The sequence below is a fragment of the Ixodes scapularis genome, unplaced genomic scaffold, assembly GCF_016920785.2.
Source record: "Ixodes scapularis isolate PalLabHiFi unplaced genomic scaffold, ASM1692078v2 ptg000720l_1___fragment_3__unscaffolded, whole genome shotgun sequence".
NCBI lineage: Eukaryota > Metazoa > Arthropoda > Arachnida > Ixodida > Ixodidae > Ixodes > Ixodes scapularis.
This window is the reverse complement of record NW_024610028.1, coordinates 549,078-574,949: the sequence shown is the minus strand read 5'-3', so window position 1 is coordinate 574,949 and position 25,872 is coordinate 549,078. Positions and strand designations below refer to the sequence as shown.

The following is a 25,872-nucleotide window of genomic DNA, read 5'->3' as shown; positions in this document are numbered from 1 at the left end:
CCTAGGACGGCCGGCTATGTTTTCTCTTCTTTCAGGTTGAAATACGGGTGAACTCCAAAGATCTGTTCTCCGGCGACGTGCTACAGCAACAACATCGTAATCTTCTGTCCGTCCTCTCATTTGGTGGCTGGTTCCGTTGCTGTTACGCAGATATTTTCACTCGGCCTTCAAAAGGTTTACAGTTTTCAACAGTGTTGCCTATAAAGAAGAGCGGCTCTGGTGCTTTCAGCCCCTTCATGACCGAGGCTGCCTGAGAAGCGCTTACGACTCGGCCATCTTTCCTTCACTTTGGACACCACGTAACGAGCAAGGGTGAGGAGAGCCTAGGCTTGAGCGAGAGAGCAGGTCAAGTCATGGAGAGCGTTTCGAATTTAATGGCTAACGCCTCCTGCTCAGATTGGTTCCTAATGCGCATGCACGGCGTTGTCGCGTAGCGAGGAGGAAAATCATGTGAAAAGGCGGAGACGTTTGCAGACGATTAACGCTTCCGGCACCTCCTCGCACCTCTTATTGTAAACGCGGCCCATACACTACGTGACCCTTATACAGCAGTTGGAAACTCTCTGAAATCTAGGAACACTAGCAAGGATGCAACAAGACCAGCGCGTGGGAGCGAAGCGACGAGTTGACGCAAAAACTCGAGTGTAAGTACAAGGGTAAGGAGGGCGTTCCCATCGTTCTAAGCTGCCAGCCCAACAACTGTTACAGCTCTCATGACAATGCACCTTTCTTCATAACTCTGTTTCTCTCGGGAACGCGTTTTCCACGTTCAGAGTCACGCTTCACAATATTTGAATCATGTCAGCGTATTTAGGAAAGTTGAACCACTAATATAAATGCTCCTTAGAAAGCCAACCTAGTTACTCTAGCATACAGTCAAGACAAAAGGAAAACTAACTGGTCGACAGCCGTCTGAAAAAAAAAGAAGAACATTGCAAATCTCGTAGAATAAGCATTTTTAAACCTTTATTGTACTAACATACTTTTTTACGAAGAAGCGGCATGCGTTGCGCTTTTTACGTTATTTTTTGTTGAGCTTTTATTTCTACCGGGAATCTGTATTAAATCTTTGTTGGTGAGTTACCATGTTAAACATGAGTTACAGGACTTTGAATTCTCATTAAAAAAAAAACTTTTCAAATAAATATGGCAAAATATACATACAGCACTTCGAAAGAAAAGACGTCAAGAAAAAACCTGAACGTTTCTTTCTTCTACTTTAAAATAAATCGCGAATGCCACTGGTTTGTATAACAAATCCAAGAACCAAGGTTGCGTGGAAGCATCTCTTTAATAATATCAAACTTGCACTTTATGTTTTCTTTATTGCGAGCTAAGTTTTGAGAGATCCATATTGCAGTCTGCACACACACAAAAAAGCTTTTGAATGCAAAACAAAAATCTTGACACTCGCCTAGACTGCTTCTTTGGATCGCGATGCTGAGCACAGACGCCACCAGTAGTATCGTTGCGGACGTTGGACCGCCGCTTGAATATGCCGAAAGCACCCGCCTGCTTCTAACGTTTACCCAACAGTGTGAGACCTTCCAGAAATCATCGTTATTTTGTCCTTCAAAGTGTCCGTCACGTCAGTTGTGTAGATGTCGGATTCCGGGACGGTGATTGCTGTGAATACACCAGAAGCCTCAAAGCGTGCGTGCCTGGGGCCTACTATATGAAGTTCCTTGTTAGCAAAAGCGAGGTAATACGCTGGAATGATGAGCATGTAGGTGTTTTCCAACGGCGTTTTGAGCCCCATAGCAAAGTAACCACTGATGGTCACATTGCAGGTCCAAATGAAATCCTGAAAAGACAGAGCAGCATCCGAAGAGTCAATAAGGCTTAGATGAGCTATTTGCTGCGCCATTGAGAGATGTCCGAATCATTAAAAACGCATGACCTTATTCCTAGCCGTAGACGCTATGACATTAATGCAAAAGAAGTGTTTGTTTGTTAATTTTTAGAAGTACTTTGTCTACTGGAGGTTTTCCAGTCATAGTTAAAATATGCAGTGGCATAGCAACACACGCAGTGATAACATTGTTACATTTGTTTCCTGTGTTCAAAACATAATAAACTATATTCTTACCTACTTTCTAAGATTAATTTGTGGCGAAAGTCACTGTTGGAGAAAGAAGACGATCGCGTGGGGAATAAAAAGCCGGATCATTTCAATCTTGGATTTTATCAGAGGTAGTCGCCATTCGTCAGTCTCTCCGTAAATTAAAACAAGAGCTCCGACTTCACAGAACGTAAAAAAATTAAAGACGTTTACAATTCTTCGTAACGCCGAATTAGAGCGCAGCTCTTGAGGAGAAGGAGGGGAGGGTATGCCCCTCCTCCCCCTACCCTCCTCTTCGGCTTTTTCCGCTAAATTCGGCGAAAATTTCCCTGCTAAATTTAGCAGGAAAATGTTCGCGCTAAATATAGCGGTAAATTTAGGGAAAATTTTCCCGCTAAATTTAGCGGGAAATATAGCAAAAATAGACTGTTTTTGTGGACCGTACGCTATAGCTTTGCGTACTCAAAAAAATTGCGGGTCGTGAGTGCGCATGCGCAGAACGCAATAAAAGGGCAAGCGTATTGCGTACGCACGCAACGCTGGAGATTTTGCGTTGCTGGCTAGCGGGCCTTGCGGGACGCTCTCGAGAGATCTCGGACCCAACGAGAGCGCCAGTTTCAAGATGGCGGTTGCCTCGACTGGCGCAGCAGGGGCGACGTGGTGTTTTCGAAGTTCTGTGTTACGTGAAATTGCGTGGTGTTCAGCTCGGCGATTCTTTCTGGGACCTACCGCGGTCGAATCAGATCGTCGTGCAGCTGAAGGAGTGCACAGTGAAAATGTTCGCCGCTCGGAATGTGCGTCGACGCTGCGATCTGCTCAACGCTAAGCATATTCTAATAGTTCATCGCCGACGGACGAACGACTCTAAAAAAAATCCCCGAAGTTCTCGCTATGCACTGGACATCAGGGTCATGAATTTCATTCCGCGATAGCATTGATAAAAAGTGCCGTTTCCACGGGACGAGTGTCGGAGGCTCCGTGATCGAATTTGGCTACGCACTCGTACTCGTAGCCTCTGTACCCCGCAGAAAAGCGCGCTTGACGAGGCAGCTGTGGCTTGGTTTAATTTGAAATAAAATGATTGGACACGTTTTCATTTTCAATATTTCTTTCCAGGAGCATAATTGCGCTATAAACACGCGGGATTCTACGGCTCTAGCAAATCTAACCAAGATCATGCGCGGTGTTCACTCGGAAACGTAGCGCACAACTAAATTCGGTCCGAGCAGCTCATTTTTAGCGTACGCTATACTATTGCGTAGTGCGTACGTAAGGTCCAGCAACGCTATCCTAAAACTGTCTAATATGCCCGCCAAAGTTAGCGGGAAATTTAGAAAAAATCTACCCGCTAAAATTAGCGGAAAACGCCTACCGGTATAATTAGTGGGGAAATTAACGTCACGTGAGCGCAACGCCAATTCAATTTCCCCTGTAAATTTAGCGGAAAAATTTCCATCCTAAATTTAGCGGAAAACCTTTCCCGCGAATTTCAGCATAGAAATTTTACCGCTAAGTTTAGCGGGGTAATAGGGAGTTTTAGTGGACCGTGTTTCCCCCTCCGCTGGCCCTCCGCTACAAAGTAACCGCCACTGCGCCTGCGCGCCGATGGCCTTGACTGTAGAGTTCCTTGTAGCGGAGGGGCTTAGCGGAGTGGGAAACACGGTCTACTAAAACTCGCTAATATTTCTGCTAAATTTACCGGGGAAATTTTCCTGCGAACTTTAGCGTCAAACTTGCCCGCTAAATTTACTGGGAGAATAGGGAGTTTTCGTTGCCCCCTCCGCTAAGCTTTCCGCAACGAAGAAGTTGCTACTGCGCCTGCGCGCCGATAGCCTTGACTGTGGAGTTCCCGCTATCGTTGCGGGTTGCGGAGGGCCTTGCGGGACGGCGAAAACGATCTACGAAAACTCCCTAATGTTTCTGCGAAATATAGCGGGGAAATTTAGCTAAACTTTTCCTGGTAAAGTTAGCGGGGAAGCTTAATTGGTGTTGAGGTCACCTGAAGTCAATTTCAATGCTAACTATAGCGGGAAACGTTTCCTGCTAAATAGAGCGGAGAAATTCACCGCTAAAATTAGCGAAAAAATTTTCCCACTAAATTTCGAGCTAAAAATTGCTCATAATAGGGAGTTTTCGTGGACCGCGTTTCCCCCACCGTTCAGCCTTCCGCAACGAAGAAGCCGCTACTGAGAAATGCGCGCCGGTGGCCTTGACTGTGCGGGACGGCGAAAATGATCTACGAAAACTCCGTCATGCAATGCGCGCGGTTACGCCGACGCCGACGGCGACGCCTCTCAACCAGGAAACTGGCGCCTAAGAGCTGCGCTCCAAAACAATTTCATTCGACATTTCGCCTCCCATGCGAGAGGAGCTCACCGGCCAAAGCTCACGGACAAAATCTCACCGGACATAAGCTCATCCGACAAAAGCCTACAAAAGCTTTTCAAAAACTTGGACAAAAACTCACCACCTTGAGTTCTTTTTTTTTCCCTTTTTTTGCTACCCAGGACATAAGCTCATCCGACAAAAGCCTACAAAAGCTTTTCAAAAACTTGGACAAAAACTCACTTTGTTGTTGTTCTTTTTTTTCCCTTTTTTTGCTACCCAGGCAAAATACTGGTTGGGCTAAAGTGTGGAGTGCGGATGCGATGAACACTGTACCAATTTTAGAACTGGTACCCCATCCAATGTTCGGTGTGGACAGGCAAAAAAGCGACGATTTGGGACCAATATTAATGTCATCGAAACTGGGCGGAGCTGATAAGACCAAGCTTGGATGACTCAATGTATGCCAGAACCGTCTGGAATTCGTTTACGAGGGGTTCAAGGTACACCGAGATCTACCAAGACTGCTGGAGGCAGTAGGGAAGTGCCTACGCTATTAACCAACCAATAAACAAACTCGTTCCTACTCTAGTCAACAAAGTGTGTGCGTGTCACATTAAATTTAGCGTTGCTTTTTATTGTCGCACGCATGCACCTATGTTGTCCGCGCGCGTGTTAATTAAGACCAACATGAAATTTTCGTCTGGCGACCTGATGTCTTGGTCTGTGAAAAAAATAGCTGACCTTTTATCCGGTAAGCTTCTGTTCGGTGAGCTCTGTCCGTTGAGCTTTTGGTCGGTGAGCGTATTTCTGAGATTCGTGGGAGGCATCTTCAGTATAGTTACAAAGCAAATGCAAGGTTCAACCTACGTCAGCGTTATTTATCAGGAATGTTCGTATACGCTTCCTGGATAGGGCCGCGGTTTTGTCGCACACGGAATTGTCCCTGTGGACGAACCACGATTCTATACTCCGTCTTACCCTATGATGGACTAGGGCCCGAAGGCTGGTGGACATGCACTGCCTCAGAAAAGCTGGCATCTGCATTGCGAAAGAGTGCGCGAAAGAAATTCTGATACGCCGAGCACGAAGAGCACTAATCTTACGCCAATGCTTCCCTGGTGTTATAGTACGCTATTTTATATTCGTGACGTAAAGGTACAGAGCGCGACACTGTTAGCGCGAACAAGTGATCGCCGGTTTTTCCAGTTTTTCTCTTTGAAACCAAGTGATGTCATCCAAGTTATCGTTTCGACGGAAAGAGCTCATTTAGTTCTATAATGTCAGCGATAAAATTTCGTGCTCTCTAACATTATTTAGAAGTAAAATGCAAAAATGCGCCGATGTCGTGTTCACGCTAACAGTGTCGCGATGTGTACATTTAGCTACATAAAGTTTCATGCCACATTTCGTAAATAAATCAACTGCTTGCAGAAGTTTCAGAGCGCGCAGGCAACATTGACATAAAGTCGTTTCACCTTACCCGTAACAATCCAATCCGATCCAATCTCGGTGTCGAAAACATATCTGCACCGGTACCTTCCTTCCGCACGCGGTCCATACATATGCTCCCGTGTCGATCACTCGATACTATACTCATCTTTGTTTCTTAAGGGACATGGTTCTGATCCCGGGTTCTGTTCGCCACATCGCTGCCAGGCGGTATTTAATTCATTCAGTAGTTTTCAGTAGTGGAAAGCAGACGGAGCCGCCACGAAAGCTCGATATGCAGCAAAAACTTTCCTCCACATGACGCGTCTTGGCGTACTAATACGTACGACGGAGCAAATATACCCCGTGGTTTCTAACAGGCTCGTTATTGGACACGCCGGCCTGTAGCATTTGGCTTTATTCCATAGCTACAGGTATGGACTACAGGTATGAACACTTATAGCAGTTTTCGCGGCCCCCATTTATCCTCAATCGCTAATGTCTTGGCGGCCACAGAGTCAGAAGAATGACCTATTGTCCACGCAGGGTCCACAAGTTTAGTCTTCAGTCACGTCGCGTGGGATGTGTACGTGAATTCATGCTTGTTCTTTTAGTCTGGTCTTTCTCCTCCGTCCGGTTTCACCAATGTAGGACGCCGGCGATCACTGCATGGAATCTTTTAGATAACGCCTCTCTGGACGTTCGCGGGGTTGGGTCCTTTGGTTTGCAAGCGGAATTCCCAAGAAATTTGTATGGTTTTTTGTAAACAGTTCGAATGCCAAGGGGCCTCGAAGCGCGGCTCAGAGGTTCGGAAACTTCTTTGACGAAGGGGATGCACATTATATCCTTATCTCTTTCTGTTTCATACGGTTGCAAATTTCAGGGAGTTTTAGCATAGCGCACGTTAAAGCTTTGCGTATGCAAAAAATAGCGTCGTCGCCACAGCGCATAAGCCGAACGATAACCACGTTTTGAGCTTTGCGTGTCCTATTTTAGCGTACGCTCTTTTTGTGCAAATTGCGTACACACGCAAAACGTCTTTGCGCTTCTTCAAGGTGGATCCGTGGTAAGGAGTTGGCTAAGCCAAGGCGAGCACAGTTAAGAAATGGCGGCTCCCAAGACCATGTCTGAAGCAGCTTTGGCGGCTTCGTGAGCGCCACGTCGGCAGCATGCTCGCCGCCGACGACTGCAATTTTCAATACGGGACGACAACGCACCAATTGGTTTGGCAAGGATCACCGGCAACTTGATGCTTGCGACACGCGAAAATGTATCGCCTAAGGTACGATACTTCCGAAAGTCAGTACACGCACGAGACCTCTCTTGCCGAGGTGACGCAAGCGGACACGACCAGTCGACCGCTCGCGTCGCATTCTCATGTTTAAGCAAATCTAAAATGTTACTCTGTCTCAAATTACAGCATTTCGTGTGTGAAATAAAACTTGTGATTGTATCTTGGTGGCGTTGCAAGCGCCAGATGTTTGGGCTTTTGCTTCGCGGCTGAGAAACGCTATTCCAAAATGTAAGAATTAAATAGCGCAGAGGTTAGTTTCCGATAAAGAAGGAGGATTTGTAGTGTGTTCAAACACCACTTATATGGAAAAGGCAGGAGTAGCCATCCCGAAAATCTTTAAAAAGTTACAAGACATTAACATAAAAAAAGTAAAAGTTAAAGTACTTCAACTTTGCTCCAGACATGTCCCCGTCCCCCCCCCCCCCCCCCCCCCCCATGGCTAACCTGAAAAAACAAATTACTACTGCCAAAAAAGAATTTTTGGATATGTCTTTCACGGCAAAGACGCACAAAATAGAATGTCCATTCCGAGTCGTTGTCACAGAAAAAGGTTCATGGCAAGGAGCAATCTCACGGTTCATTTTCAATAACTTATCTGCTCTTCGACTTGAAGATCCTTTTCTGATTCATAATTCAGAAGAAATTATACATTTTCTAAAAAATAACAACCAACAAGTAAGATATGGTTTCTCCCTTGACGTGGAAGATTTGTTCTATTCCATATACCTCATGACCATCTGTTCGAAGCCGTTAGAGATTGTATTGAGCACAATGGTACAGTTTCTTTCCAAAACAACTCTGGCTTACACCTGGATTCATTCATGGAACTGCTGACATACTACCTTGCATCCACAGTCGTCACTTTCGACAACAGTCACTACCTGCAAAAGAAGGGAATCTGCATCGGTTCCTGCGTAGCTCCTGTGCTATGCGACATCTTCTTGTCTCAGTGCGATCGAGCCATCGCTCAGCAAATAACCAACGACCAGGTACCAAAAGTATACAGGTACGTTGACGACTATTTCGTGCTTCTAAGCAAAAAACCAGGTGAAAAAGAGGAGACGCAAATCAACAACATCCGAGCAATCTTTACGCAAAATTCTCAAGGGCTAAAGTTTACCTACGAGCTACCTACAGACTTCTTCCTACAATTTCTCGATCTACAACTGAAATTCCAGGAATACCACTCGTGTTGGATGTATAAACCAAGGTCGAAGAAAAGATTACTTCAATATGAGTCTTCGCATTCAAAGCTCATAAAGACGGCAATCATCAACAACTGTCTCAAAGCGGCCCTCAAGAAATCGTGCGAACACAAGGCGGGACAGAGCTTTGAAGACCGATTACAACGGCTTGCGACTTCTGGCTATTCAAATACCATCTTGTCTGAGGCAGTTGAAAGAATGATCCGCCCTCGAAAGGGAAAGGAAAATACCAAACCCCCAAGACAGCGTCCTGCAGTGATACCCTATATTCACCAGGTGTCGCATACCCTGAAAAAGGTGGCGTCTACATATAGCATCCCTGTCACATTTTCTGCACCTAACAAGCTCAAGAAGCTGCGTCCAAAGATCCGCAAGATCGAGAAGTACCGTGCACCGTCAAACACAAGCAATTATATGTACCTAGCCAAAGCCAGGTAATTTATGAAATACCGTTCACTTGTGGCAAGATATACGTCGGGCAGACAGGCCGCTGCGTCAACACCAGGTTGCGGGAACACGCCTCCTCACTCAATCAACTCCAGCGGGACATCTCGCAGTACATTTTAAGAGGCTGTAAATGCCAACCTATCCTGACAAAAACGAAAATCCTACGACGGTTCCGCGATAAGACTTCACGAGAAATTTACGAGGCCTTAAACATCAAAGACAAGGAAGACGCCTGTGTGAGTGCACCTTCAGTGGCTTTAACTGAAAAAGAATTAACTTACCTTCGGTGGCCAACTTGAGGTTGATTCAGCGGGAATTTCTAGTCTTCTCAACTTCTTCTTTCTTTAAGCTACAGCCTTTTCTTAATTTCAATATATTCCCAGGAATTAATTTAGTTACGCAGCTCCCCTTTCTTTCATTTTCTTCTCTTTTCTTTTATTCATTCTTGTATATACCTTTCACTTTTTCCTTTTATTATAAATCTTCTTTCTTCCTTTTTCGGCGTATTTCTATGCTGCTTCCTTCTCTTCTTTTCTATTAAAACGCCAGTTGTAAGTTAGCGCTTGTCTTGTCTACATGTTCTGTCCTTTGTCCTTTGTCTAACCTTTGCGCTATTTAATTTTTACATCATGCATATCCAACTAGCCCACCTCAATATCTTAGTGCTATTCCAAAACTCTTTTGCGTAGCGTGCGCTAATTAGAGCGCTAAATTTAGCGCCAGCGTGCGCTGAAATTGCGTACGTTATTCTAAAACTCGCTTTTGTTTCATTTGGTTGTTGAACTCGTCAACAAAACTCTTTGGGTAGTGACAATTCTTTGAAGCTTCCTGTAAATTAGCCATCTCCTTTTCGCCATAAAGACCGTTAGATGGCAAAATAATTGGTCTGACTGCAAACGATCGCATTACAGATTTCTCGTGTTGCCCTGGGTGATGAGACAAAAAAGAAAAAAAATACCCGTTTTACATTGTTTGCGGTACACATTCGTTTCAATCCTGTGGTTCGGTTCGCCTGTCCCCAGTAGGCATACATCCAGAAAGGGCAAATTCCCATGCTGTTCTGCCTCGCACGTATACTGCATCGAGGGGTGAACACTGTTTAACTCTCGGTGAAAATAGTTAGCACGAGCTCTATCTAAAATGACGAAAGTGTCATCCACGTGTCAGCGGTAAAATTTGACAGAAAATGCAACTTTTGTTTAGCCCTTTCTCTTCAATATGCTCCATAACAAGATTGGCAACACTCACAAAAAGATCGAGGTACATCTATAGCATTCCTTATGAGTTGTGAATGCGAAAGCATGCAAGCCGCTCGGCCGCCCCTTTTTCGTCTGCTGCGTATTTTTCGTCTTCGGTTAGCGCCTGTGCTCCCCTGGTGACCGCGCTGATGGACACGCAGCGCCATGGGGTGAGTGGTCGTGGAAACTGACAAGCGCAGCGGCCAATGGGAGCCCCGTCGACGCGCGCCAGCCAATGGAACCGAGGGAAACTAGGTTCCGTCTCCGCGCTTCAAACTGATGGCGTCAGCTCGCTCCATGAGACAGTTAATGCACTTGCATTAATAACCGGGCTTTGCACCGGACACCCGTTCACCCGATGATACATCTTTCCACGTCATTTGTTGCCACTTAGGTACCACTTTTGATGTATGGGCAGCATAGGACGCTAAACACACCGGTCGGAGACGCGCTCCATGGCACCATACTACTATATAAGAAAAGGAAAACAAAGTAGCCACGACAAAAAAAAAATATAATGCAAAGTCAGAAATAAATTTCTACTCTCTCCGACAATATATAGTGGACAGTGTTACTGTGAAGGCAAATAGCAAATTAGTACCTTCTTAGTGGTTGTGGCGTACCATTCCACTTGAACGGTCCTATTAGGGGGAACGCTGACACCTGTGGCGACGGTGAACGTCTTGAGTTTCGTCTCAGAGTCTGTTTTGGCAGTTTCTTTGTCGTACTTAAGTCCGACGCTGCCACTCAGCCCGAGTGTTTCTTTGAATGTCACACCTCCCGACACCTCAAGGCCAAGGCTGAATCCTTGTTTCACCGTGTAAGATGATTTTTCTTTGCGAATAGTAGAATGTGTGACGGTATACGTTTGACTTGCATCCGCTTGATTGTCATAGAGATTGGCGTACAGAAGAGTGCGGGTACTGCTGCTTGTTTTTGCCTCACCAATCTTTACACGGCCCCTTTCGACTTTTACCTGAAATCTTTGAAAGAAAAGGCACGATTAAAATGATGCAATTGTAGTCATTCACAAGGTAAAAACGACATCCTGTAGCAGGTCAGAAAACGCCAAATTTGGCACAAGCTTGGCGATCTCAGGGGCCTCGCTTGGGCCTTGTACGGCTTTGGTCAAAGGCGATGTTAACGCGAGACCATTTTAGAGCGCAGCTCTTAGGCGCCCGTTTCCGGCTTCAACGACGTCGCCGTCGCCGTCGGCGTAACCGCGCGTTGCATTATGAGACGTTTCCGATAATAACGTCACACGTGACGTCACGTGTTACGTCATGAGGGTCGCGAGTGACGTCACGAAGGTGACTCGTAAAGGTCACAAGGAAGGTCACGATCCTCACAGTGAAGGTCACGCGAAGGTCACGATCTTCACGGCGTCTTCACGAGTGACGTCACGAGGGAGGAGGAGGTGGAGGGAGGAGAATGAGAAGGAACATTGAGGAGGGGAGGAAGGGAGGAGGAGGGAAGAAGAAGGGGAGGGGAGAAGCAGGAATAGGGGAGGAGGACGGGAGGAGGAGAGGGTACGGAGGAGGTGCATACCCTCCTCTCCGTGCCCTCCCCTCCTTCTCCTCAAGAGCTGCGCTCTAATTCGGCTTTACAGGGTGTTGTAAACGTCTTTCTTTTTTTTTTTCTTCGGAGTTTACATGGCTTTTTTCTGGCTCGCCACATAACTCCGGCCCAAGTGCCAGACTTGAACTAAAAGTCGCCACATATCAACCGAAAAACCAGCAGTGAAGCCAAAATCTGGCACTGATATGGCATTCTGGGCCCAAAGTTCCAGAAAAAAAAATTAAAGACGTTTACAATTCTCTGTAATGCCGAATTAGAGAGCAGCTCTTGAGGAGGATAAGGGGAAGGTAAGGGGGGAGGGTATGCCCCCCTTCCCCTCCGTACCCTGCCCTCTTCGTCTCCCGCTCCCCTCCCACTTAGCAAGGAAATTTTCACATAATGCAAAGCGCGGTTACGCCCGCTTGCATTATTCCCAAATTGCAACGTGCGGGGTTACGCCGACGCCGACGACGACGGCGACGCCGCTCACGCCGGAAACGGGCGCCTAGGAGCTGCGCTCTAAAACAAAACACCAGAAGTTAAGCCTCTGCCACTTGTTGTCGATGTAGGGCCAAAGATTCCAGATGACAGCCGAACTGCCGAGAATGAAGTCTAAAGGCCCGTTCACACTTGCGACCTCTTGGAACCGAGTGCCCTGGAACCTCTTAATATCTCTTACGACGAGAGGACACACTGGCGCCATCTACTGGGCAGCAGTAAAAACTGGGCGGTCTGGCATGTTTTCTATTTCTCTCGCGCAATATCCTTTCTTTCTTGGCTCGAAAAACTTGTCAACGTCATAAACGATCCTTTCTGATAGGTATGACGCACATTTGATCTCGGGAATTCCGCAAAACCTTGGCTCTTGTGAAATGCGGTTCCAGGGTCACCGGATAGATGGCGCCAGTATGCCAGTGTATCCTCTCGTCCTAAGCAATTTTAAGAGGTTTCAACAGGTCTCGTCTCTCTCGGTCGTACTCCGTTGCAAGTGTGTCAACGGGTCTTCACTCGTGCACTTGTTTGGAGAATTGATGTCAAGAAACGCAGACTCCGGCCAAAGAAGGTCATTTTGGCTCTACCTTTACTTTAGGGCTTTAAGGCCTAAGTGGTCGGGACAAAAACAAAATTTCGGACCAAAGAACTGTGCTACCTAAGGTAGGGAGGAGATTCAGTTGTCCCGCTTCCTGTCCGAGCTTCTTACCCTCGACTATGCTTCGGCATTTCGTGCACCTCGAGCAGGCGCACGCAGCCAAAGCACGGTGGAAGGCCCGAAGCCCGTACTAGAGGCCGGATATTCGGAAGAGACACGCTTGCTATTTTCACTTTGTCAGAAACTGTATACGTTTTCGAACTAAGGAAGGGATTAATAAACCGTTGATCAATTAACGTGCAGGTATCATACTCTCGCTAGCAATACAGTGTTGGGCAAGAGCAAACTGGGGTGCGTTTCACCGTGGGAATATCAGCACGGAATAATTTTCTAATCGGTAACTGCTTAATCTCGTTTTTCAGCGGTCTGTAGCAACACAGCGTGTTCTGAGGTGCACGTCTCCCAGTCTTTAAAGGGGCACTGACACATCAAAATCATATTTTTTTTTATTATCCGAAACGATTGAAAACGATGCCGGGACATTACCCTCAAAATTTGAGATTTGGGAATTCAGTATTCGTGAAGTAAAAAAAACAATTTCCAAATGCCGAATTCGAAGTTCCCGCGCGATCGGCGCCGGTGCCTTGACGTCAAAAATTGAGGAGACCTGAGAGTCGACTTCCTTTCACCACTCCCTGCTGTTGCCATGGCGACCCAAAGCGAGGAGGAAAGGAGTGAGCGGCGGCGCGGACCGGTTTTGAGCGGTGTCGCCTGTTTTCCGTTGGAGGATACAAATCCAGGAGACGACACCACAACGAACTCCCGATTTTTGGTATTTCAAAAAGAAGGGCCGTAGTGCGTTCGCAATTGCGTTAAAAAACATGTTTTAGGATTGCCGTAATTAAATGTTCTAGAGATGTCGCCTACAAAGCTTCTAAATTTCCTGATTTTTGACGTCACCGATCAAAAGAAGCGAGGAGGCGAGAGGCGGGAAAATCAAACGCCCAAAATAAAAAGGCGCGCGCGCGCGCGGGAAAATTTTTTTTCGCGATGCGTTTTTTTTTACGTGTTTATGACTGCAACTTGCATCGTTTTAGACAATAAAAATAAATACGACCTTTGGGGTGTCAGTGCCCCTTTAAGCTCTTTCTGCCGCCTTTCTTTCGTCCAGCCGACTGATTCTTTCCCGTAATCTATTATCTATCTCCATTCTAGGGAGCTCTAGTATATATATATATATATATATATATATATATATATATATATATATATATATATATATATTATATATATATATATGTCGGGCGGTGTTCGAAGTTGCCGGAAAAGAATTTGAGACGCCCGGCCCGGAGCTTAGGTGAAAGGCATCTCTTCTTTTTATTTTTGTCGCACCGGCTCCCGAGATCCACTGACCGAGCCAGAGCGAGAGTCTGCACGAGCAACTCGCGCTCGCTGTGCTCGGTTCTGTGGCGCGATCATTGTTTTGATTTAGAGCGTGAAATATTTATTTTTGTGTGAGCCAGGTATTAAAAGCTGCGACTTTACATATATATATATCTTGTTGCTCCAGTAAAGGGGTATTCACACGAAGGAGAACTCCGCGGCCGGATGTCGTGACGTCAACAACCCGGGAAACTCCGTCCCCGGCTCCGCCGCGCGCACCTGCGGAGCTCTCATGCTAAAAGTACGAAGCCTCCGCGGCTCCGCCACGGAGGAGAACGGGAGAACGGCGCCGCGAGGCGTCAGAAAGGGATGACGTATGTCTCACGTGATGCGCGCTCCGCGGAGGAAAGGAGCGGATTTCTCTTTCGTGTGGATACCCCACGAAGGAGAAATCCGCTCCTTTCCTCCGCGGAGCGCGCATCACGTGAGACATACGTCATCCCTTTTTGACGCCTCGCGGCGCCATTCTCCCGTTCTCCTCCGTGGCGGAGGCGCGGAGGCTTCGTGCTGGCAGCACGAAAGCTCCGCAGGTGCACGCGGCGGAGCCGGTGACGGAGTTTGCCGGGTTGTTGACGTCACGACATCCGTCCGCGGAGTTCTCCTTCGTGTGGATACCCCTTTAAAGGCACGTTCACACTCTTGCGACCGAGTACGACTGAGAGAGGCGAGATCTCTTACAACTTCTTAAATGTTTCTAGAATGAGGGAACACACTGACATTGTGGCGCCATCTATGCGGTGACTCTAGAACTGCATTTCACAAAAGCGAAGGTTTTGCGGGATTTCCGAGGTCAAATGTGCGTAATACCCATAGAAAGGCTCGTTTATAACATTGACAAAAGCTTTTCGAGCCAAAAAAGAAAGGATATTGCGCGAGAAATAAAAAAAAAAAATATGCCGGACCGCCGAGTTTACACTGCTTCCCAATAGATGGCGCCAGTGTGTTTTCTGGTTTAAGAAGCTTTAAGGAACCCAGGTTTAAGAGGTCGCAAGCAGTCGCAAGAGTGTGAACGGGCCTTAAGGTACAAAAATCGTATGCCTGGATTTTGCGGCCGAATCCCCCAATGTGAATATCAGATAGGAGCAAAACGACCTGTTCTTACACTATATGGATAACACCGTGTTGCAAAAACAAGTTCTAAAAAAAGACTTGACGTAGAAGAAAAATGCACTAATGTACTTCAAATTCCGTGAGAGTTAAGGCTGAGTTTTAGTTACTTTTTAGTAGAGAAGAGTTTTTTCATTTCTTGATGCTCCGACTTCGTATCAGTCCACGACACAACGACACCGTAGACTTTTTGAAACACATCAACAAACTTCTTCATTGCTTCCTCGAGAGTGAAGACCTTCGCTGTGTCCTCTGCAGAAGAGAGAATCAAAGCATTTAAGCAGGCCGAAGTGTTCTTATTAATAAATCTCCCAAATGTTTCCTAATATAGAATACCTTTATCCAGGAAAGAAGGGAAAATAAAAATAAATTAAATTCATTATTCATACCAGAAAGTAATGTCGGGCCGGTTGCTGACCATTCATGGTAAAAGCAACCCGAATAGAAACTAGGACAAAGGTAGCCAAATGGCATGAGCAAGCGACACGGATCTACATTTAAAACAGAAACCCATCATCAAGAAAGCTAGTTGACGCGTATTATATAAAAAAGAAGGAATCCCCTTGTGTAAGCCGAACTTCTATAGTTCCGCTGAAAACCGAGATGACATTCTTTAAAATACATTTTACATTCTTTGTCATTTTTTTCCCGGTGTTCGTTTTGTTAGTGGGGTCTCGAGCTCGGAAATGAGAATTAAATAATAATGTCATTATACCATGTACTATAGTCAGCGACAGGTTAAGAAATGTAGGACGTGTTATATTATGTTTACGGCGTCGTGATTTGTCTTTTGGAGTTGTTATCAATTAACGTCACAAATTCCATAGGTTGCGAAGCGATATTGACATGATCTGCACTCGACACGTCCTGCGTTCCTGATGTTGACAATGACCTTAGGAATGTATAACGCTTATTTGTATTAGAAGTGATGTGTGCGTATCTATTTTATTTTCTGAATAAACTTCAGTTGTCAGCACATAGTTCTGTCCTTTATTATCTTTTTTTACTTCTTTTTTATTCGCGGAGCGTTTATGAATATTTTCGAATACTACACTGCGCTTAACCCTAGATGCGAGTGCTACGAGACAGAGTCCAATGAAGAAGGATCTAAAACGCAACGTCACGGCGTTTGTCTTTCTTCTCTGCGTATGTCACTCCCCGCTAAACCAGTAAAGCGTGGTGGATATGCCGTGACGATGCGCTTTTCCTTACTCGTGTGGTCATGTCTATCACAATAGCCTCCTCTATACTGGCAAAGCCTGGCAGATCGTCACGAGACGCGGCCGCCGAAAGTGAAAAGGTAGAGCGGCAGACAAGATTCACGTAACGGGCGCCCCGCTGCGGCGAGACGCCGGAACACACTTGTCCCGAGCGACGGAATGTCCGCTCCTGCTTCTCGCGTTCCTAGGGCTACCGCTTCTTTTCTCGTTGGGTTTGAAAACCATGTTTCGGGTCCTCGCCGCTGCAAAAGCTGTGCGCTAGATACCAGACTCTGAGAAATGCTCTGTGCTACTAAATCCTCTGCGCGCTCCAAATCTGCGACCGGGCACTCTGTGGCTCCGTCATCGAACTGACAGGCTTTGTGAGTATAGAGGAGGCTATGGTATCAGGTATGCTTTGACTGTTCCCTCACCGATGCTAAAACAAAGCATAAAATATAAGCAAGCCCGTTTAACATCACGTTAAGTATCCAATAGGGCTGCGTAACGTAACGGTACAGCCGCCTAAATCCTAACATGTTTACAGAACTTCACAATTAACCTTGATGAAATAAAAAAAAAAAAAACTTTCCGAAGAAAAAACAATCTTGCTTGGGATTCGCAAATTTGTCAAAGAACTTCCAAGCTCCTTGCGGACACCAGCAGGGTGCTGCGAGAGTACAGCCACTTCGTGTGGGTGTTCACATATAACACTCCGTAGGGCACGATGAAACTAGTTGTCAAGTACGTCACTGACATCTTAAGAAACATAAGGCGTAGCAAGTTCTGGGTGCGCTGTTATTGCCCAAAGGCCAATGAGGTTGCGGCATAAAAATACAAGAGCGTTGGACGACAAACCACGAATCAAGAAGCTTGAAGATAATCGGTCACGCCTAGTGTTTTCTTGGGCTGTCTGTTACTGTACTGTAAAATGTTTCATGATACTTCTTGATTGCAATAGTTGAAGGTGCATCATTAAGTAGATTTGTGCCACTTATTAAAGGCAAAAATAAAAGTTGAATTGAGTTATGAACTTTATTTCGTTGAAATAGTATGCGAATGAAAAATGAAAAGAAGCCTTGACTCATCTTCAACTTTCGAAGCCTGAAATTGATAAAGATACATGTTTTAATGGCAACTGAATATTTAAAAGTAAACACTTCGGTGGGGTTCGGAATAACAATTATTATAAAAGAGAAACTAACCAAAAAATAATACGGAGTCCGCGTCTACGCCAGCATCACTATGACGTCAAAAAGAATAGCGTGCAGGGTTGCGCGCTGGCAGAACACGTCCTGAAAGAGGGCCATACAATCGGATTCAACTGTTCTATTCTTGCCACGGAAAGAAACTGGCGAAGACGCCGTTTATTAGAGTCCTGGTACATTCAGAACACCGAAAATAACGTTAACCGGTCAGCTCGGACACTTCCAAGCGCCTATGTGTCCGGTTTCCGGTGCGTCACGCGAGGCGCTACGAACCATAAAACACGTTCAGAAACAACGGCCGCTTTAAAGGAGCCAACAACACCGGGCAATTTGCAAAAAGACGACAAGGACGAAAACAGTCACCCGCGAACAAGGGGCTGAACTGGCCTTGAAACGACGGGTTTCGTCTTATTTGTTGTGGTTAGAGTTTTTCCTTTTACATTAAGAACTGAATATTATATATACAATTTTAAGGATATGACAGAAACTTAATGTTTATGAGATTAATACTTCGCATATATAAGTGTCATGTCCAGAATATAAGTTTTGTATTCTAATAACAAACTTACAAAGCGTAGATGGCTTCTTGTTTTAAATAAAGTTTGCATACCTTCAGTAATTTTTGTATGAAATTCCTTTAGATGTTGAAGTGGCCCTCCAATGATTTTGAACTGGCTTGATGTTTTCGCGGAAACGGACCTCATTGAACGTAGGAACATGGAGGAGAAATGTCTTTCAAGGAATTCGAACTATATTGGGAGTTATGAGCGAATTGCAACTACAAGAAAAAAGCAAAAAATATTTTGGCGGTAACGCAGTTGGGAAAACTAGGTGATTGGAGGTTTGGAGCGAGGCAGCTGTCCAAATGGTTGCGAGTTAGGCTCATGGCTGCCACGCCGAGGACGTGTTCGCATGGTCGCCTAAAGCCCCTTGCATCGTCGTAACTTCAGGCCCGGACCATGATCGGCGTTAGGAATGGACCTGGGCTGTTTATACTTCGGTGTCGGCAAAGCCAACGCGCGCTGGCGTAGAACGCTGTTTCTCGTCCACTACGCCACGCCCCGTCATAACATTCCGCACGATGAGATCAAATCAGCAATCCGGGCCGGGGAGTTGCACTGTGATAGGTTCGAAAAAAAAAAAGAAACAAGAAGGAAATGCTTGGAATAATAAGTGCAAATAAGCATTTCTTCTTTTGAGTGTGGGAGAAACAATTCAATGAAATGACTGCTCTTATTTCAAAACGTTACCATATTGCACTAAGCCCTATGGCCTAGGGAACAGTCAGACTCACAATTCAGTTGCATGCATTCATTTGGTTTCAAAGCGAGTTTCGGTTTGCTTCAATTCGCTTGGTGCCGATTTCGAAACTATTCAATCCTGCGATAATGAAACCCAATTCTTTATTGGGACAAGAAGACGGGACGGCAAAAGCGGACATAAAAAAACAGGACTGTCCCGGCCATAACGGGACGTCTGGTAACACTAAATTTAAAGCATTCGAAAATAATACTAGGCTACTCCACTTGACACTCCATATCATCCGTGCGCAACCGATCCTACCGAATACATTTTGTTCGCACGTTTTGCACGCGAAGTGCTTACTATGCATTACTGCGCTTAGGTTTATACGCTGCTTTAACGCCATACCCACCTGGCGGCTGAACCGTAATCGCAAAGCGGTTGCGAACGCGGTTGCGAACGCGGTTGCGAACGCGGTTGCTCAAAAAAGCAGTACAAATTCACGCACATTTAACGATGAGGACGAGTGGATCCGCTTCGCGGTTGAAATTCAAGCGCCATTATGAATTCAGCATAAAAGTAGTTGATTCGACTTACGAAAGCTGCAGTAAACAGAATGAGGCAACACAGCAGTGTTTGGACAGTCATGGTTGTACTGAGTCCGGTCAGAGTTGGACACCCAAGGTTGAAACCCCGATGCGCCAATGGAACTCAGTCGGTGCACCTGCAATATATTTATAGAGTATCGAGACAACGTCGACTATGAAGATGCGGCGTTTTAAGTTTTCATATCGCCCTGCGACCCACCCGCATACTCTTAGGTAACAGCAAATGCGCCGTAGGGAGAGTTTTGTATTTCCGTTCACCTCACTTTAAATCCGCCTCGGTTCAATGAATCGTGTGCCGAGTTATTCGACTTTTGTGTTTTTGTGCTCTGAAGATTACGCAAGTTTTAGTGTAGAGGAAAAGGCGACTGGCGTAGTCAACCGACGCAGTCGCTTTCGTTCAATGCGATTAAATGAAAGCGGATATTATAACTTGAAACGTCTCTTGTTTTAAAACATTCTTTCGGCAACCCCTTCTGAAAAAATTCTGCTCAGTCCCACGAAACGAATTCGCAAACGCGAGAGAGTAATAAGTGTGTAAACTGAGAAGGCAGAACAGAACTCCGAATGTCCCCCCAGGGTATCAAACCCGCGACCTGGATATTGTGAGCTAGACACTCAGTCATACAGCCGACTGCAAAGCGTGTGGAGAGGTAGTTAACAAATACGATAACATTGGGCGTTCACCGACGGACACCGCGGAGCGTGAAAGAGGCGCCAACGGGTGCTTCCGACACCCGGTGTGCGGGGGCTCGTGAAGCCGAGGCGCAATCGGACGCTTGCTCTGGCCTGTGTCTGCAATTCTTCAGGGATTACATATTGATTTCAACAGAGAACGTACTTTCTAAAGAAGTACTTTTGGCAAGTATCCAGTGCCTCTCTTCATATTGTCGACGCTTCATTGGACAATTTGACCCAGATCGCTCAACCGCTAACCCTGCTCTTCAATAAAAACAAAACAAAGCAAACAGTTTTTTTATCTCGCACAATGAATATCTTTCCCACATTTGAAGGCTGAACTTGCGTTATGTCCCATCCTCGACCATTTTGACGACTCAGCATCTACAGAAATTCGCGCGGACGACAGTGGCCACGGCATTCAGCCGTCTTTGCGCAATACCAACCCAACCAAGAGCACACCATAGCCTATGCCAGCAGGCTGTTTTCCTCGGCGGAGCGCAACAACACAATTTTAGAAAGGGAATGTCTAGCCGTCGTACGGTCAATTGCCAAATTTGTTGCACACATTAAACTGAGACGCCAGGAAACAAGGGACAGCGCTTAGCGAGGGACGCATAAGCCAAGAGGGCTCGTTCCGCTAAAACCAAGGGCTGTGTGAGGGAACGAGAGGTTCGTGTCAATTTAATCAGCCGAGCATGACCTTCATAGAAGAAACTTCGAAATCTCATCGCATCTCGAGGTAGTCTGCAGAGTAGCGTGACAGAAACAACCTGTTTTCCCCTCCTCCTCCCCCTCCCTCATGACGTCACTCGTGACGTCACTAGTGGCCCTCGTGACGTCACTTGTGACCCTAGTGACCCTCGTGAAGGCACTCGTGACCCTAGTGACATTCGTGACGTCACTCGTGACCCTCGCGACCCTCGGGACGTCACACGTGACGTCACATGTGACGTAATTATTGAAAACGTCCCATAATGCAATGCGCGATACGCGGACGGCGACGGCGACGTCGCTCAAGCCGGAAATGGGTGGTAAAGAGCTGCGATCTAAAAACTGTGTGATTGCGATTTTGACCACCGCAAGCATCAAAAAGCAAAACGAGTTCCTTGTGTTTGTGCTTGCCGAAGCAGGGCTCGATTGCGTACTTCAAGAAGGCACAAACGCTGCTGGCTTTTTTGCGACCACGCCTTTCATGTAGAAGATGAATGAAGTGTCAGTTTCATGCACATAAACGTTGCAGAGGTCCAACCAAAGCAGGCGGGAGTAAAAGTGATCCGCTACCGGTAGTTTTGGAAATGGGAGATTTTGGCCGAAGTCGAACCCGAGAACCAGGGCAGTCTCATCATCGCTTAGAGGGCGCTTCTGTTCTTTGTGTTCCTCTACAGTATTCTTGTGGATCTCGTACTCCACTGAACCGCCACTTTCTTGGATCTGACGCTCAAACAAAGATCGCGTACATCACTACGAGTTGGGCGAAACGTGAAAGGAACCTTGAGAGTAAAATAGTCACAGAACGTAGAGCGCTCAAGGGAAAGCTCTTCTCCGGTGGCGCTCTGGAAATAATTACCAACAAGTGAGTATAATCCTGCCAGATTGAGCTCAGGGTTTTCGAAGTAGAACAAATCGGAATCGCGACGGCTGTAGCGAGATCGTTTATGTGGAAGGCTCTTGCAAAAAAAGTGATTATCAGGTCTTTTACGTCTTCAGATAGCTTTATTGTCTGCAACGCGTGTTTTCCTCTGCCATCACAGAGCGCACAACCTTCCAGTAGTTTACCTTGCACTTTCTGCACTATTCTATTCGCGATACCGTAAAGCCCAAAAAGAATTGTTTGCTGAGTCTATCCTGCTTGATTTGGTCAGAGGTGTCTTGGTAAATCCACGTACATCTCTTACCTTGATCTGCGATTGTTCGTCTAATTATCAGAATTATAATTATTCATTCTACCTTGAAATTGAATGGTTAGCTTGCGGAAATTTCCTAGCTTTTATAACGTATCAAACTGGTTTCTCTGCTTTTCGCAGGGCACTTTCAAATGACACTTCTTTTTGCATCACAATGTCATCACCTCGAACATTTGTGAAGTGAATAGACTTCCCGGCGACGGGGCTCGTGTATTAACATCCCATTTTATATCAAATCGCTGTCTTCTCAATTCATGCATCATTTACCTTATTTCGCTTCTTTCTACTCACAATTCGTTCCCACCGGCGTGCGTTTCGGCAGCGTTTGCAGCCCTTCGTCTCGGGCTTTGACACTTGAGGGTTCTCACTTTCGATATACACGCCACTGCCTGATTCACACTCCATTATCAATTGAAGAATGTTGAACGAACAGAACGGACAGACAAACGTTAAAGTCGCTTGAAGAGAAGGAAGTCTGCACAAGTCCTGCGGAAGCGTCTGCTAAATCAGTGCTCGGACTCCAGTTCTACGCATACGTCGGATAAAGACGAGTGTAAGCGCAAGTTGTTTCGGAACGTCTGTTTATTTATCACATCTGCTAATGTCGCACCTCAACAGCATCCAAATACTTATTTTAACGTCTACGAGTGCCGCGGTACTAGTAAACGTTAAAAGTAAGCACATCGGCAAAACGACGCGCTTAAAGGGGTATTCACACGAGGGAGAAATCCCGGGGATATCTCCCCGGCACGCGAGCATCACGAGATGAAAACGCGAGGCTTTTGCACATCGCAAAGCCTGACGTTTTCGTCGTGGGATGCGCGTGCCGGGGAGAAATCCCCGGGATTTCTCCCTCGTGTGAATGCCCCTTAACCGCCTGCTAAAAACGCGGTACTGCGCAAAGGTTATACCTGTGGCGCCATCTCTCGGCGAGAGGAGGGAGAGAGGGGGGAGGAGAAGGGAGGAGGAGGGGGAGGAGGAGAAGGTACGGAGGAGGAGGAGGATAACATTCTCTCCGTACCCTCCCCTTCTCCTCCTCAAGTGGTGCGCTCTAATTCGGCATTACACGAAATCGTAAAGGTCTTTCATTTTTTCGTTCTGTGCAATCCTAACTACTTCATTTCAAATTTCTGTCGTTCACGTGTTTTCCGCTCGTGTACATCGATTTTCAACTTGCGACTGAAACTTTGGCACGTATGCCAAAGGTCTGAAGCGAATGGAAGTAGTGGAGTGACCGCAGCAGTATGCGTCCGCAATTGAGGAACCGAGGAAGTCACCATTTACGATGGCTGATGCTAAGAGAGAGGCAATTTAATTCACATTGAACCCGCTCTAAAAAAAAAAGAAGTTTTTACCTCTGATTGGAATGATTGGTAAGTAGTTATAAAGCTATACTTCGGTTTATCTTAAGACCAGACGCAGCCGACCTCACGAGCTGATGGAACCAATCAGGCAGCTCGAAAAGCGCACCATCATAGTCTTCCGCATGCTTTTGTACAGTTGCCATCATCGCTGAAACCATTCAGAAATAGAAAAGGCCAAAAGCTTGCGCTTTGCCTTCGACAAGCTTGTGCGTTGGCATACAGCGAACGCACCTTAGTCAGAGGTATCCTGTTATTTACCTAATAAATTTACTTTGCATTTTTATGTCGCCCTCCTCTTCGCCCTCATGTGGAGCAGCTCAAGATGTTCATAGAATGACGTACTTTAGCATAATGAGACTTGAAGGTTCCTGCCTTCAACAGTTGAGCGCACACCACTTTGCTACCGTCTCTTTTTAGGCTATAGAACTAGTACCGAAATTCTTGGATCTAACTTAGTAGCTGCGTTTTATGGCGGAATTGCATTATTTCCAAGGCTACCTCAGATTTCTTGAGCATCCGTGGGCGTCGGCCGTAGCCTAGCAACGTGCAAGGTGAGAGATTTGGCCCAGCTGGACCAGCTGCTAAACTACAGCGCAATTTCGTGTCATCGCAAAAAACATGGGAAAGAAAGAGCGACGAAGCGACGTTTCAAAAATATGCGGCGGCCCGTGTCAGGAAAACGAATATTGTACTTGTACATAAGCTGTGTTTCTAGTAGAAATCAAATCGCCTGTGACGGTTTCATAAATAGGTTTAATTACAACTCTAACTCTTTTTTGCTTATATTGCTAGGGAGAAGATGACGAAGCAGAGGCGAAAGTGCGAACTGAGTGCACCTTCAGCTGATGGTCAACGATCTTTCGGTGCAACCCTTCTCACAATTCTTGATTAGATCACCCTTTTAACACTCCTACGGGTCGTGGAGGTTAATACACTTCCCAACATTTTCCAACGAGCCTCGGTATGTTGACTACAATACCATGCTGCCATCTATTCGTGCATTTCAAGTGTGCTACACTCAGAGGTGACTCGCGAGGCATGCTCGACAACTTGCCCGCTTCCAAACTCTACGATATCAGCTGCAGCAACAACTCCGTCACACACAGACTCACGGGGAATCATCTGATGACGTTAGGGACGAATACATTTTCGCTACCCCGCTTCGCAAGTCCGGTAAATATGTGAAACTGCTTCAGAACTACTTTTTCCCGTTTCGCCTTTTCCGCCATCTCTCTTCTACAATTTACGAAGTACCACCAGTCGCACCTCGCTGAGGTCGCCACACGAAGTCACGTGATTATTTTTATGTATGACGTAAAAAATTCTTTCAACAGACCCTACGAGTGAACATGTCGAGGCAAGTGGATCGACCCTTTAACCCCCCCCCCCCCCCCCCCCCCCCCCCCCCGAAGAAATGTGAAAAAAAAACAGCGAAGCGGGGGCGATTGGGCGAATTTCGTGCGCCTTCAACTGGCGGACCATGATCTCGCAGCTTCAAGCCCCCATCATTCCTCATTAAATAATATTTTTAACACTCTCATAATATTTTGATAAAAGCGAGGTAGTGTATTCCAAGGAGCTGTGAAACACCTTCACACATTGGACTAGTAAGTATATCCGAAACGTAACCTCTGAAGCGTAGAGGTTTCTTTAGGGTGTAATTCAGTCCGGAGGTGATTACATATACGAATGAAGAATGCGCCATCGGCAACTTGAAAAGGAGTCTCCCATTGATTTCGTTTCTTGGTTATGCGGCGCCGTCCTAAGACGTCTTAGACAATAAAAAAATATGGATTCTAGAAGTGTCAGTGGCCTCTTTCAGCAGCCACTCAGAACACATAACTTTTCTAGCTTTATGGCGCAGCTGCAGCAAACCCTAGATCGTGATGGGGATTTACCGTCATGCCATTTCACTACTCTCAAAAACAAAAAAACGGAATAGAAATACATTTTTGGCAATTATGTTGTCTCATTTACTGGAAGCCACGAGCATGACAATCCTTCATTTCGAGAAGACGACTCCCGCTGTGCCAGTACCGATGGAAGCGCCGCACTGCAGCTTTCACAAAACAAGAATAAATCATTTCCGGTGGAACTGGCGCCACCTTCTGGAAAACTGGGTTCAAGGATAAAGGCCCATTCACACGGGCACCAAAACCAGAGCTCCCTGTAGTTCAGCCAGGTTTACAGTAGTTTGCAGGAGACAGAAATATTCCCTATTGTTTGCAGGAGAGACAATATTTATTTACAAATCTACATGCGTATACAAACAGGTAGGAGTCGTGGCACACAGGCCACACAGAGACTCTTTACATCTTAGTTATCTAAAAAAAAAATGTGCTTGGACACCATGTTCGCCCAAAATAATTAAGCTGGTGTGCCCACCGTTTCATGAACTCATCTCCCAGTGTCCACTGTTCATTCTCGAGGAAGCCCACGTTCCTTTCTCGCAGTTTTTACCATCGCGAAA

At 46.1% G+C, this 25,872-nt stretch overlaps 1 protein-coding gene across 1 annotated transcript; it reads right to left on the bottom strand.

The window, feature by feature from the left end:
- Positions 1-1,418: 1,418 nt before the first annotated feature.
- LOC120841915 lies at positions 1,419-19,496 on the bottom strand. Its single transcript, XM_040212916.2, has 4 exons — positions 19,431-19,496; positions 15,310-15,452; positions 10,604-10,985; positions 1,419-1,804 (listed from the first exon to the last, which is right to left on the bottom strand). The coding sequence occupies exons 1-4, from the start codon at positions 19,494-19,496 to the stop codon at positions 1,526-1,528; spliced, it is 870 nt and encodes a 289-aa protein (XP_040068850.1). The 3' UTR covers positions 1,419-1,525.
- Between the last annotated feature and the right edge of the window lie 6,376 nt (positions 19,497-25,872).

Bases quoted from the DNA above. Each gene is read 5' to 3' on its own strand.
- LOC120841915 (XM_040212916.2), bottom strand. From the start codon at position 19,496: ATGACTGTCCAAACACTGCTGTGTTGCCTCATTCTGTTTACTGCAGCT. The intron at 10,986-15,309 runs GTAACTAAAACT...TTTCTTTCAAAG, and splicing joins AAACTCTTCTCTACTAAAAA to ATTTCAGGTAAAAGTCGAAA. The intron at 1,805-10,603 runs GTACTAATTTGC...CTGTCTTTTCAG, and splicing joins ACGCCACAACCACTAAGAAG to GATTTCATTTGGACCTGCAA.